Source organism: Malaya genurostris, chromosome 3 (genome assembly GCF_030247185.1).
Source record: "Malaya genurostris strain Urasoe2022 chromosome 3, Malgen_1.1, whole genome shotgun sequence".
Classification (NCBI taxonomy): Eukaryota; Metazoa; Arthropoda; class Insecta; order Diptera; family Culicidae; genus Malaya; species Malaya genurostris.
Window position 1 is genome coordinate 17,333,843 of NC_080572.1, and position 14,441 is coordinate 17,348,283.

Below are 14,441 nucleotides of genomic sequence, written 5' to 3' on the forward strand. Positions count from 1 at the left end.
TTCCGTATGAGACCATGAGACCTTTCATTTGAATCTAAGTTTGTGGAAATCGGTCAAACCATCGCTGAGAAAAATGAGTGAGATCTATTTTGGTATATATGACCACTATTTCCGGTACTTTCGGAACCGGATACCGGAAACCAGGATAGCCGGAATCGGTTTGTTTAATTGCCTACTGATAATGACTTTCGGTTTGGGTGGTTTTGAGACCAGTTTAGAATTTTTTTCGGTTTTGAGACCAGTTTAGAAATTAGACCAGTTTAGAAAAAATCGTGGTTTATTATAGTTTGATTATATTCCATCGAAATAGTTATGTTGTTATCTTATGTTGGTGCAACCGCATGAAGAAAAATGTGAACGTGTGAACACTGCTCAAACACAGCATTTGACAGCAAACTAGAACCAAAGAACCAAAATTTTCGGCATCAAGCCCATTGTATGCAGATGACAATCGTGCCAGCGGGGTGATGTAAATAGCACTTCAATTTAATGTGCACTGAAACAAGAAATTCCATTAAAATCATTAAAAAGACCACATGATACCGATTTGCTAACAAACCCATTCAAGCTATGTGTATCCATTAAAAGTTATATACGAAACACATGCATTCATTGCAGCATGTCGATAATATTCAATCACAAATACCCACATTATCGAAATGACGGAATGCGTAATGAATTCTTACTCGACTGCATGATTTTTCAGTGCTCGATCGGTTCAGTGCTAGAATTTTCGCCTGAGTTGGCAGCTCGATCAACCTGATGATTATAAATGTCATTGAATATTCGCTCATTTTATGAATGTGTTAGTGTGAAATTTAAGCGACTTAAGCCATTTCACTACACTCCAGCTAGAGGAATGGATGATGCTGACTAAGGTCTTTCAATAGTTTATATTGGGATTCTAAGAAGAACTGGTTATTTACTAGTTCTGTATATCCGAAAAACATGAAGTTTTAAATTTGTATATTCAGTTATATAATGTTTTCGTTTAAAAATAAACTGAAAATCAGCACGAAAACGTGCAAAATCAGGAAAGAAGAAGAAGAAGACGAATTGACAATTCAGTCCGCATCTTCTCACTCAATTCCGAATGATTTCCGAACCAACCGGTTGTAGGCGAACCGGTTCATTCGGAACCGGTTGTTGCACTGGAGTCCCTCTCAGCAGGCCGTTCAATTTTGTTGATTTTTGAGCGCTTGTTGAACGATATATTGCACGAAATATTCGTTCAATTTGCTGGAACGGTTTGTTGTTGTTTTTTCTCTTGCAAAAATAGTGTGAAAATTAAGTGTTACCTTTCCATAGAACGAAAATTTGTTGTTATTCTACATGAAGTAGAAGTATTGTGCAGGTATGTATTGTTAGTTTAAACAAATAAGTGGAAAAAACTTCAGAAATTCTGCAGTAAAACTAGTCCAACTCCTCATGTTAAAAATGGCTCAACAATGGACCTCTGTCTGCCGGGTTTGTTGAACGAAAAAAATGGCATTCGGTTCAACGGTCTGTTTCAAAATCGGCAAACAAAGGTCCCGTGTTGGCCTCCCGTTGAACGATTGATTGGACTTTCATTGGACCAATGATCCAACGTATTGGACCAATGAAGGACCACCGTTGAACGTTTTTTTCTAAATGGGGTTGGAATTGATTCGGAATTCATTATGATTTCCACATGAAATTCCGAATGAAAATTTCTCGCCGATTCGGAATTGATTCGGAATCCATTCGGAATCCATTCGGATCTGATAATGTGGGTATGATAGAACGAATGCATATGCATACACTGAGCTAAATTTCCTTTTTCATATTATATGATATTCTAATGATTTTGCACTATTAGGATTTCCAATGATAGCTACTTGATGTATTCAACATCATGACAAATGTATAAGATAATCTTATGAAACATAAAACTCTTCCTAATGTTATTTCTGCAAGATTTTCATATAACGAATGAAATTTCTAGTCTGAGTCAAATTTATAGGAGCGCCTTATAACCATTACTAGATATCCACACAACACACACTGGAACAATTTATGAAGCACATATTATATTCACTTCGAGTTTATATTGATAGGTTCATCTATACCATATGACTAATTTTATAAAATTTGTATATGACTTTCGATGAAGGTCAATCCAGTTCTATATAGCTTTTTTATATAGATCAAATGATTGCCATTTGATTGAACAAGTGATGTGTAAATGATTCATATTAAAAAAAACTGCGATTATGGTGTTTAAGGAAATCAAAAACTACAATAACAATATTTGTCTTATCAAAAACTTATTGATATTTTCATTTCATTAATAAAAATTTATTTTAACATTTCAACTACACTTACCTCTTTGAGACTGGCTGATTTCATCGGATATTTGCTGTAACCAAACGATTCAGATGCACTACGAGTAGCAGATAATCACAAACTACTACTTTTTTCGAGGATTTAAGCTATACTAGCTACGTAAGGAAGCACCTCCGAATATTTGCGGAGGAGAAGTGAGATCTCGAAACCAAAAATAAAAAATTTCAATCCTCTTACTAGACAGAGTAATGAAACGTACCGGATATTTATTTCATGGTCCGTTGAGTCGTATCCTTGAACGAAGTTGAATGAGCTGTCATGTCAGTGATTTAAAATAACATTGAGAACTTCCCAAAAAACTGTGTGGAGCATTCGATGAATATCGAGGACACAACCGACGACACGACCAGGCACTCCGAATAAAAATGTGCATTAAAATTGTCCGTTAACGATTTACACCCAGGTACCAAAAATATAGCGAGTTTTCGATTCGTTCCATAAGTTTTTAATTTGGTTCCCTCTGCGCCAGTTCAGTGAATTCCTGAGAACAACTCGAGGATGTAGACCAATGAAATGCTACAGCCATCATCAGTACGATTAAAGTGAGTGCCTCAATTTTGTTTCTGTGTTTTGAAAGCATTAATTCTTTTGTATGTAAACATACTATCATAACACTCCAAACATTATCTTGAACAACCTGTTTATTGCATATTTTTTTATTCAGATTCATTTCTATTCATTGTAGTGCTCCTGAAGTGGGACATTAACGGTCATTACAGAAGCAAAGCTCAGGAGACGGATTTATAATATCAATATTTTTATGAAAAAGAAAGTAAAATAAATAAAAAGGAAACACAACAAACTTTTAAATTCCACGTTACGTATTATTTTCTATAAAAATCATTCGTATTCAAAGCAACTGTACTTATCATCATTTAATTCGTTGTGCCACAATCGATGCATGGCTAAAAAACAAAACCAATATGAGAGTTACGCAAGAAAAATAGTGTAATCAATAAAATTCGAGAAGTATTATATTGATCTGGATGCACAAAAGAAAAAGATAGTTCTTTTAAGTTACCAGATATTTTTTTTTTGTTTTATGCATATTATTGCTTGAAAAAAAATGTTTCTCCCTCACTTGGTTTCTTCTGACAATAAGTGCAATACACGGATTTTATAATAATAATGAATAACTCTTATAAGTATACAGGGTCCGGCACTCGAAGTGAACCAGTTAAAAAGGCCATAAATTCAGTTTGGAAAATTACTTTTACTTAATGCAAAGTACAAAATGTGTAAAAATAATACAAAATTCAGAATCAATTCACTTTTGCTCGATATGACCACCTTTTGCCTTGACTTGATGACTTGAGAGAGCGAAGGAGTTGCTTCGTTTGGCCGAATGTGACTTGCAGGTATTTTGGCCCACTCGCGGACAATAACTTTTTTCAGCGCATTTTGTACTTTGAATTAAGTAAAAGTAATTTTCCAAACTGAATTTATGGCCTTTTTAATTGGTTACACTTCGAGTGCCGGATCCTGTAATTAAGAAATTCTTTTCGCAAATAGAAAGTACACTCACAGCTCACATTTGTTTTAACTCAATTATTTTATCTATGGGCTGACTGTAAATGTTAGTATATCAATACAATTCATGAAAAAATATCCATAACTCAGACTTGTAGGATTTTAAATCCGTAGAAAACTTCGTTCGTTCAATTGCAAGTGGATCCTTTTCGGTTTTCACAACAGATAAATTCTTTTAGCAAATCCAAATGACTAGTCGATCCTAGCAGTTTCCATGGGAAAAGATTTTCCTACTCGGAAAATCCATTTTAATTATTCGCTTTAGAATATCCGATTTGCAGTTTGTTTTGTTTACATTTCTCATGTCTTCAAAATGCAGTAACCAAGGTTACGGTAACTGTTAATTAAAATCAATCATTTATCAACATGTGTTGCCAGTTTGAACATTTTTTTAAGGGATTACGTTTTGACATTACCAGTTACTGAGGGGTAGTTAAATTTACGATACAGTTTTAATAGACGAGTGTCAGGTCGTGTCGTCGACACAACGCTTTTTTCAGTTTCAAGCCGCATGATTCACGATTATTCTTTAGTAAAAACCAAACTCCTTTATATGTCTAAGCTTAAGAAAACAGTGCCTCTCTTTTCCTTGTTGCAGATTTTATGTACGCTTCCAATAAAGGTTATAAAGGACTATTCACACATTTCAGTTCCGTGGCGGTTCAGTGAAAGTGCCTTCAGTGCGCCGTCAGTGTTCTTTTTTTATCGGAACCCTTCCGTTCCGTTTCCGTCCTGTTTTCGTTCCGGAACAGCCAATGCAATGACATACCGACTTCAGTGAAAATAAAAAATATCGGTGACGACGAATTTGAGTTTGCCGGACGGACGCTACACTGACGGCGAGCTGCACTGAAACGGCACGGTGCCGGATAGGTGTGAATGCGCGCATAGAAAACGAATGAAATAATATCAGTTTCCGTGCACGGTGTTGTGCCGGCACTGAACCGGACCGGATATGTGTGAATAGTCCTTAAGTATTCAAATAACTTTTATTAAATATAATCAGCATGCGATCTATAGAAAATATAACGAATATTAACATTATATTGGCTTAGGTTTTATCGACTTTTCGCATAGCTTGTATATGGTATTCTTATCAATATCACAAAGATTATGAAGATATAAAATTTATTGAATATCATTTAGATTTTATGTAGAGTTCCATTAAACGTCATAAGTTATCATATGTCTTCTATGAAATATCATCTGCGTACGATTCATATGACACATCCAATGAATATAAATTATATAAAGAGTGAGGTTTCATCATATTTCAATATAAATTATATGGGATATTCTTATAACCTTCATCATGGTAACGTCTATTTAGATTTAACGTGCATTTCAAATAAAGATTATAAATTTCCATATAACTTCTATAAATTGGTCGTTTTGCCGAAATCAACAAACTATTAATATCAATTTACCGGAATCTCAGTAAACAGCATTAAGAAAACCGGTGATTCATCAAAGTAACCACTTTTCTTCAGTTTTGTACCTACCGAGCGATGTAGGTAAATAAGTGCATGTGTTCATATGTGGAATCAGTTGCCACTAAAAATTTTATCCGAATATAGCGATATGTTGCAACAAATTTGTTCAATGCTCGACGATTATTCGTGACGAGAAATTCCACAGAGCTTTCTCACGGGATAAAGATACTCTCAGCGCTAATCTACTGCATGAAATTAATTGGATTCCGGTATTATATATTCCCTTAAATATTCGAAGTTTTATTAAACCATTAATTTCGTTGTAGCCCGAATTTGATTGTATATGGAAAATCAAATTGTGTTCGCTACTGCAAATGACATGAGAGTACATTCATTCTACTGGCTACATCTCCTCATGTTAAAAATGGCTCAACAATGGACCTCTGTCTGCCGGGTTTGTTGAACGAAAAAAATGGCATTCGGTTCAACGGTCTGTTTCAAAATCGGCAAACGAAGGTCCCGTGTTGGCCTCCCGTTGAACGATTGATTGGACTTTCATTAGACCAATGATCCAACGTATTGGACCAATGAAGGACAACCGTTGAACGTTTTTTTCTAAGAGGGTTGGAATAGTCTGTATATCCGAAAGATGCCAGATCTGCAGATTTGTCTGTAATTGTTATGCAGACTTTTGTAAATCGAGTTTTTCGCAGACTATCGTCAAAATTCAGACTTTTGAATTTTTTTTGCTCGCCAAGTCAGTTTAGCGTATCACACTTTATACAGAAAATGCTGCCAGCAAGAGCTACTTTCTGACTGCAGATTTTTGTTCAGATATACAGACTTTTTAAACCCTGTCTGAAGATATAAGATATTTGAAATTTTTACCTGGCATCTCTGTGTGGATCACAGACGTCAAATTGCTCAATTCTCGGATAATTTTTCAAAAGGGCGTATAAGCAAGTGACAGTTTCTCTTTAATCACCAGAGATGCCATTTATACAGATTTACCTGTATTATACAGATTTTTACATGCGCATACAGATTTAATACAGAGTACAGATTTCTTACAGATTTCTTAAATTTAATACAGATTTATACAGATTTCACCAAAAGTATTAAGGAAAAAATTAAACTATCTATTAGTATTTGAGCTATCTGTTAGTATTTGATTGCAATGACGAGATAAACGTTTAGGAATCAACGTACAAATCACTTTTTTAAATATATATTTTTTGTGCAGATATTTAATGAAGAACACTGAAATCCATTTATATTAAAATTTGTAACTAAATTGAACTTAAAAGTTAGATAGTCATGAAACATTATTGCCAGACTGACAGTTGTATTTCCTGACTCGACGTTGCATATTGGGTTTTGGAAATCCATCTCAACTTATGAAGTGAACATTTTCAAATTAGACAAGTATATGGCACCATAATTCAATTATTGTTGATAGGAAAAAACTATAAAATTTCGTCGATGAATATAATATAAGATATGAAATTTAATCTACCACTCTATAGCCATAATCTATTGGAATAACACCTTTTAACATAATTGTATTGTAGAAATTTCATTTTATTAGCGAATACAGATAAATAGGGTAACAGAGGTATTTTGGCCCGCTTTAGGATCGATTTTATTTTGGCCCACTTTGTAAAAATATCCACCAAATGTTTTAATATCTTTGAAAAATCCTTCCGCAATAGGTAATTTAATGTGATTAGCTTCAAACTGATGCAACATGGGTTACCTAAGATCGATTGAATCCATATAGTTTGTTAGGTGGGCCAAAATATATGAAGTGGCCAAAATACCTCTGTTACCCTACAGATATTTTATTCGAATCAATACAGATTTTCTATGAAAATATCTGGCATCTCTGTTAATCACTCTCTCTTTCGACACGATGTAAAATACCCTGGTTATCACGTTTTTCTATGTGTTAGTGCGGTTGTCATTTTATTTTGAAATAACAGAGAGACGTGAATAAGAAAAAACATAAACAAATGACGTTCCGGGAGTTGCTTTTATGAAAATATTTAGAGTTGGTTCTGTTTGCGAAAATATTGACAGTGAAATGCGGTGTTTTGTTCCGGGATGTTTCAATCGTTTTCATCACCTGCATTTGAAATGCCACCCACAGCACAATCACTCCATTATCCACAATAACTATAATAGATACCACAGTGCGATCCGCCAAATCCTTCCTCCAACGAAATGAACAGAATCGGACGTGTGTAAAATTTTCTATATTTCGACGTTACCTTGCAAGCCCTTGAAGAAAAAATGTCCAGATTTTCAATTAGTGCCAAAGATTCGCCAGGCTGCGCGACAACTGGAGTAACTTAGAAGTGAAATTTCGATCTGAAATGGTTGTTTGTTTATGTTTACATGCTTGAATCCCGGCCGCCATACTTATTTTCGTGAGAAAATTACCAACACAACCAAAACTGTCTTATACGCCACCAGTGTATTTTACGTCGTGCTCTTTCGATTATTGTGATGTGATTAAAAAGATTTTCTTTGATATTACTATTCTGTTTGAAAGTCGAAAATTTCGGGTATCATTTCATGCAAAGAGTTGAGTGATAAACGTGGAAACCGCTTGGTAATTAATAGAAGAGAAAGTAAACAAAGAGAAACTGTCACTTGCTTATACGCCTTTATGAAAAATCAACCGATAATTAGCGTTGGAACAGTCTGACAAGCATTTGATTATTTTAATAATTTCAATTAAGGATGATTCGGTGTACACGTTTGAATCTAATCCGGTAAGAAACATTTTCGTAGTTCCAGTATATATTACGAGTAGCCTCGAGCATTTAAAAGTAAATTTTATCGTTCACTTAGGTTATATAATAGTTCCGGCAATGTTCAGTGCACTGTGAGCCGTAAGTTCTGTTCTGATTCTGGAGACGAAAAGAAAATGTCAAATAAGGCTACTAAGAAAGTTGATAAGAAAGCGGATAAAAAATCTTCGGCTAGTTTGAATCGTTTGAATGACTTGCTATCTATGATGAGTACAAATAGTGAAGTGCAGCTGATAAAACCGGTTCAAATAGCAAAACCACAAAGTCAACGAAAAGAAAAAGATAGGCAATCGAAAAAGAAGTTAGCAAAACAAGAAGATTCCGTTTCAGATGACGACAAATCGGCAGATTTGGCGAAGGCTACGAGAAAAGTTGCCATTTCGCTTGCAGGTGATGTGAACCAAACCGAAGCTGAGCTGTTGGCTAAGTTGTTAGAGGGAACGAAAACTGGTGGCGATAGTTTGAGCGACATTATTACGGGCATGCAAGTCGACAAAGGCGATACTAAACAGAGCGAAGTAATTAAACTAACAAAAAGCAGTACTGTTAGGCAATCCATTGAAAGAAAGGCTACGAAAGGTAATAAAATTTAGTGCAATATTGTAACAAGAATTCAAGATTTGATTGTAGACCTATATGGTAAACCTCGTGAGCGAAAACGACCAACCGAAATGGTACAGCGAATCGGAGTCAGTGTTAAATTATTTGAGGAAGAACCACTTAATATTTTTAACGATCCTACTGCACTGAAGGACTGTCCGGATATATTAAAAATGTGGAACAAGCTTCAAGACCGAGAATTACGCCTGGCTGTAACTCACCCTCCAGCAAATCATTTTCAAAAGTTGGCGCGATTTACCGAACAGGGGAAATTGTGGAAGTTTCCTATTGACAACGAACAAGGATTGGAGACTGAAGCAAAAGTTTACTTTACCGACCATATTTTTCTTGAAGATCACTTAGAAGGTTGGTGTCCTGAACGAGGACCCATTAGACATTTTATGGAATTGGTGTGTGTTGGTCTTTCAAAAAATTACTTCATTTCCGCGCAAGAAAAAAAGGAACACATTTTATGGTTCCGAGATTATTTTGATCTAAAGAAGGATATGTTAAATCAAGTCATGCTACAGCAGCAAACGGAAGCAGATAAGAAATTTGAAAAATAAATTAATTACCGCTTTCGTAATAATGAAACTTTTATTACAGCTTTGGAGTTTGAATCTACACACATGGATGACAGTAATATTATTGATTTCTAGCAAATAAATGAATTGCAAAGTTTTTACACCAATCAACCTATTCGATAAAATATGCTCTATTTATTTTCATAATTGTGTACTAAAACTTTGACAAATTTCGCAAAGTTTTTAATTTGGCTAATAGATCTGTTGTATTGTATGGCAATTTGTTGCAACCGCGAAGGTAAATGTTTTTAAGTCGTTTGCAATGAGTAAGAATAGAGTTGATACTGTCTATGGTTAATAAAGACAGTCTTATTAACTTCAAACTGGTAAGTCGACAAAGGTGTTTACAAAGCAGATCGATACAGCGATCGTTTATGTGGTAGCAATCACTTAGATCGATGACTTCTAGTGATGGACAGCTTGATGCTATAGCTTCGATGCCTGTTTCTGTGATCTGAAAAGGTAAGTAGTGAGCATTACAATAATGTAGTTCAAGTTACATTTATCAGGAGCACTACTAACATGAACACAATGAGACAGATTTATTTCCCTGAGCTCCACCAATTTGAATGCTTGCATCAGTGCAATATCGGTAACTTTGGAACAGCCGGAAATTTGCAGTTCCTGGAGTCCTCGTAGCATGTCAATTGAAAACGTTTGTTGCTGGTTCCAGATTTCAATTGCCACGCGCTGAAGATCGACTCCCGTTAGACCTGCATCTGAAATCTGGAAACAAAAAATGATGTAGTTGCTAAGGGTATTATTTAGGTATGTTATCCATTAAGTCGAAGTAAGCGAGAACAATAACAAATGACATTCAGGAGCCGTCGCTCTATCGATGAGCCTCACCTAGATGAAATATTTAAATCGAATGAACGCTAACTTTGCAGAAAGTCTTTCAGACTCTTACAGATGGCACAACATCATTTGCACAAACATTCACATAACACAAAATTATTGATATTATGACTTCGAACAATTTAAAACTTATGCAACGCTATCTTCTTCGTGTGTTCTGGATCGATAGTATGTTTTGTATTCGGACCAATAAAAATAGCATTCGGATAGAATGCTATTTTTATTGGTCCCCCCCCCCCCTCACAAACACACACAAACTGGAGATAAACAATTTGAAGTTCTTCGGTGAATTTTTTCTGCTTCATGTAAACATATCTTACAGTCTCTCTTGCATATACGTGTTTCGGCAACGATGCTTGTAAGGTTAGCCACAACAATCAATGAATGAATGATGATAGAATGTGCGTATTGAAGATCAAGGACCTTCTTCAATTACAGCATCATTAACGTGCACTGCCCACATGAAATTAGACCCGATGACGAGAAGGAAGCATTATACGCGCAGCTGGAATGAACCTACGACAGCTGTCCACGGCGGGATGTAAAACTCGTTATCGGCGACATGAATGCTCAGGTAGGCCGGGAGGCAATGTACAGGCTGGAGAGCCTGTACGTGGCAACAAACGACAACGGTCAACGATGCGTAAACTTTGCAGCCTCCCGATGAATGGTAGTTCGAAGCACCTTCTTCCCCCGCAAAGATAGCCACCTGGAGATCACCTGATCAACATACGGAAAAACAAATCGACCACGTTCTCATCGACGGGCGATTCTTCTCCGACGTCATCAATGTCCGCACTTGCCGCAGTGCCAACATTGATTCTATCGCAGGAATGGATGGATGGAGTGGTATGTCCCGTCAACAAAAAGGGCGATAAGCTAGACTGTTGCAATTACCATCACATTGCTGAATGCCGACAAGGTACTCTCCCAAATCCTTTGCCGTCGTCTATCACCAATAGCTAAGGAATTCGTAGGGCCGTACCAAACGGCATTTACTGGAGCCCGCGCCACTGCGGATCACATTTTCGCGATAAGACAAGTACTCCAGAAGTGTCGTGAATACAACGTACCCACGCATCACCTATTCATTGACTTCAAAGCGGCATACGACATAATCGATCGAGAACAGCTATGGCAGATAATGCACGAATACGGTTTCCGGATAAACTGACGCGATTGGTCAAAGCAAGGATGGATAGAGTGATGTACTACGTCCGAGTATCTGGGATGCTCTCGAGTCCCTTCGAATCTCGGAGAGGGCTACGTCAAGGTGATGGACTTTCTTGTATTTTGTTCAATATTTCCCTGGAAGGTGTGATTCGAAGAGCGAGGACCGACACGAGTGGCACGATCTTCCGAAAGTCCATACAACTTTTTGGCTTCGCTGACGATATTGATATTGTGACTCGTAACCTACATCGGAATGAAAGCTGAAGTTAGGCGTATCGGACTGGCCATAAATGCGTCAAAAACAAAATACATGAGAGGAAGAGGCTCTAGAGAAGAAACACAACGCCTCCCACCACGAATATTAATAGCCGGTGACGATATCACAGACTAACAGACAGGACACTCAAATTAGATTCTTCAATCATTTTAACGGTCATTTCGAATATTCCTTTATTTGGGACAGTACTTACATGTGTCATGATGGCGCCACGTTACCCTATCAAAAACATCCTGTCTGTCATCTAGACTGTGTTTATTTTTTTCATTTACCAACAGAGTTGCCATTCATACAGAATTACCTGTAATGTATTGATTTGTATACGTCCATGCGAATTTCATGCAGGATACAAATTTAATACATATTGCAAAAACTATATACATAATTGTGCCTACTTCTCATCCTCCAACGCAATACAAAATCGAACCCGTTTTGTTACAATATTTACTTGCTTCTGGTCTGCCGCCACTTAATTTCTAGATCTAGTCTAGATGAACAACGTTGAGTCAAATAAATGGTTACCTTCCAACATCGCGAAAAAGTTAAATATATTAACAACGTAATCCAATAATTTATTGTGGCGATTCATTTTCAAATATTTTGATGAAATCAGGCATCCCTGCAAGCAGCTGATCGGTGTTGACAAAAGAGGGGAAACCGACTAGTAAAAAAACTTGTACATAACACAAGGGGTGTACAGATAGTAAATAGTTCGCGCAGTACAATATAGGTGGAGCTAGTGCATCACAAAAAATTATTTTTATAAGAATTTACTCATACTGTCATGTCTGTTAGTCTGTGACGATATCGAGGTGATTGACGAGTTCGTGTATTTGGGCTCACTGGTGACCGCCGATAATGACACCAGCAGAGAAACTCATAGACGTATTTTGGCAGGGAATCGTGCGTACTTTGGACTCAGAAATACCCTTCGATCGAGAAAAGTACACCAACGCACGAAATCGACCATCTACAAAACGCTCATTAGACCGGTTGTTCTCTATGGTCACGAGACCTGGACTATGTTGGCAGAGGACCAGCGCGCCCTCAGTGTATTCGAAAGAAAGGTACTGAGGACCATCTATGGCGGAGTGCAGATGGAAGACGGAACGTGGAGACGGCGTATGAATCACGAATTGCAACAACTGCTAGGAGAACCACCTATCGTACGGACAGCTAAAATCGGACGTCTACGATGGGCTGGGCATGTCTTAAGGATGTCGGACGATAGCCCAGTGAAAATGGTTCTTGAATCTAATCCGACTGGTACAAGAGGTACATCCGTGCCTTGAGTGGCTGGCGACGAGCAGCCATGGACCGAGTTATGTGGAGACGTATGCTTGATACAGCAAAGGACACCCCAGGCCTATAGCTGTTAGGTAAGGTAAGGTACAACAATCAATGGAATGTTAATTGATTTACCGAAAAAAATTTTAATAGACGAACGAACGACAAAATGTTTGATTATATAAACATTATTCATTCGGTTTTCAATGTTCGGCAGTACTAGAGTTCTAGACAAAGAATGGAGAAAAGTGCGTTTTTCTTGCATCGTCGAGTTCTTTACAAATACAATAGGCCGCCAGTGCCATCACATCCAACATGTTAAAAAATTATAGTGTTGTGTACGAGACTCGACCGATCATGATGACACTAAAAAGGCAATTTTAAAATCCCTCATATCAACAGATTTAAATTTGAAAAATAGGTAAATAATTGTAAAACACTATCTAGGATTCTGAAGTTAATTTCAGGAATAATTTATCAGCGTTTGAGCGTTTAGTAGAATAATTTCACTAGTATAAAATTCCTAGTTTTTGGCATTAAAATGCCTCACTCTTCACTATACGGGGCCGGGGTCAATTAAAAGTTTCAAAAATAGCAGCGTAACCTTTTTTCGTCATAATTTTGAACGTTTATAACTCAATCATTTGTTGATGGATTGATATAATTTAACAACCAATCGATTCGGAAACTTTTAACTTAAACATGTATGGTAACGTCGCTTCAGTATTTCAATAGTATACTATTGAAAAAATGGTTAGAATTGACCTATGTTTTCATCTACCAAACCCAGCTGAGCAAATTGACGTCATTTTCTTGTTAGGCATAGGAGGCTTTGTGTCATGCATAAAAACACCGCATCATTCTGCGTAATTCGAAGAGGAATCTATAAATATATGCTGCAAATCATTTCGTGATTTCAGTTGATGCTGTGAATGAAACAAGTAGCTCGTCCAGTGAGGTGATGACTAGATTGTATATGCGTTCGCTCGTTGGATTGTCGCTTTTGCTAACTCTGTACGAGGCTGGGTATCAGTTTAAAAAAAATGCAAAAATAACCGCGTAACCTTTTTCTGTCATAATTTTGAACGCTTATAACTCAGTCATTTGTTGATGAATTTATATACAGGGTCCGGCACTCGAAGTGTAACCAATTAAAATAGCCATAAATTCAGTTTGGAAAATTACTTTAACTTAATTCAAAGTACAAAATGTGTAAAAATAATACAAAATTCAGAATCAATTCACTTTTGCTCGATATGACCACCTTTTGCCTTGACTTGATGACTTGAGAGAGCGAAGGAGTTGCTTCGTTTGGCCGAATGTGACTTGCAGGTATTTTGGCCCACTCGCGGACAATAACTTTTTTCAGCGCCTCGAGACTGGTGTATCTTTTAGTTCGGACTTTGCTCTCCAAAATGGCCCAAAGAGAATAATCCATTGGATTCGCATCTGGTGAATTCGAGAGCCATTGTGTGGACGTGATGAAGTTCGGAACGTTGTTTTTCAGCCATTCTTG

The 14,441-nt window shown here is 36.8% G+C and overlaps 2 protein-coding genes and 1 long non-coding RNA gene across 3 annotated transcripts in view; 1 reads left to right on the forward strand and 2 right to left on the reverse strand.

Moving 5' to 3' along the window:
- Positions 1–6,560: 6,560 nt before the first annotated feature.
- Positions 6,561–7,876, reverse strand: LOC131435478 (uncharacterized). Its single transcript, XR_009230505.1, has 3 exons — positions 7,773–7,876; positions 7,601–7,700; positions 6,561–7,539 (listed from the first exon to the last, which is right to left on the reverse strand). It is a non-coding gene; the product is annotated as an uncharacterized LOC131435478 (long non-coding RNA).
- Positions 7,538–9,445, forward strand: LOC131435477 (small ribosomal subunit protein mS31). Its single transcript, XM_058603402.1, has 3 exons — positions 7,538–8,107; positions 8,187–8,725; positions 8,777–9,445. Exons 1-3 carry the CDS (start codon positions 8,076–8,078, stop codon positions 9,310–9,312), a joined length of 1,107 nt encoding a protein of 368 aa, XP_058459385.1. The 5' UTR covers positions 7,538–8,075; the 3' UTR covers positions 9,313–9,445.
- Positions 9,446–9,484: 39 nt separating this feature from the next.
- Positions 9,485–14,441, reverse strand: part of LOC131435476 (uncharacterized) — a 30,972-nt gene continuing 26,015 nt past the window's right edge. The window contains exons 3-4 of the mRNA XM_058603401.1: positions 9,853–10,056; positions 9,485–9,784 (exon numbers count right to left, since the gene is read on the reverse strand). Of these exons, the coding sequence (XP_058459384.1) occupies positions 9,485–9,784; positions 9,853–10,056 (504 nt within the window). The remainder of the gene's footprint in view (positions 9,785–9,852; positions 10,057–14,441) is intronic.

What these genes read in the sequence shown, in the direction of transcription:
- LOC131435477 (XM_058603402.1), top strand. Translation starts at nt 8,076, where the DNA reads ATGATTCGGTGTACACGTTTGAATCTAATCCG. An exon ending in ACACGTTTGAATCTAATCCG is followed by an intron (nt 8,108 to 8,186) that starts GTAAGAAACATT and finishes TCGTTCACTTAG; the next exon opens with GTTATATAATAGTTCCGGCA. An exon ending in TGAAAGAAAGGCTACGAAAG is followed by an intron (nt 8,726 to 8,776) that starts GTAATAAAATTT and finishes ATTTGATTGTAG; the next exon opens with ACCTATATGGTAAACCTCGT.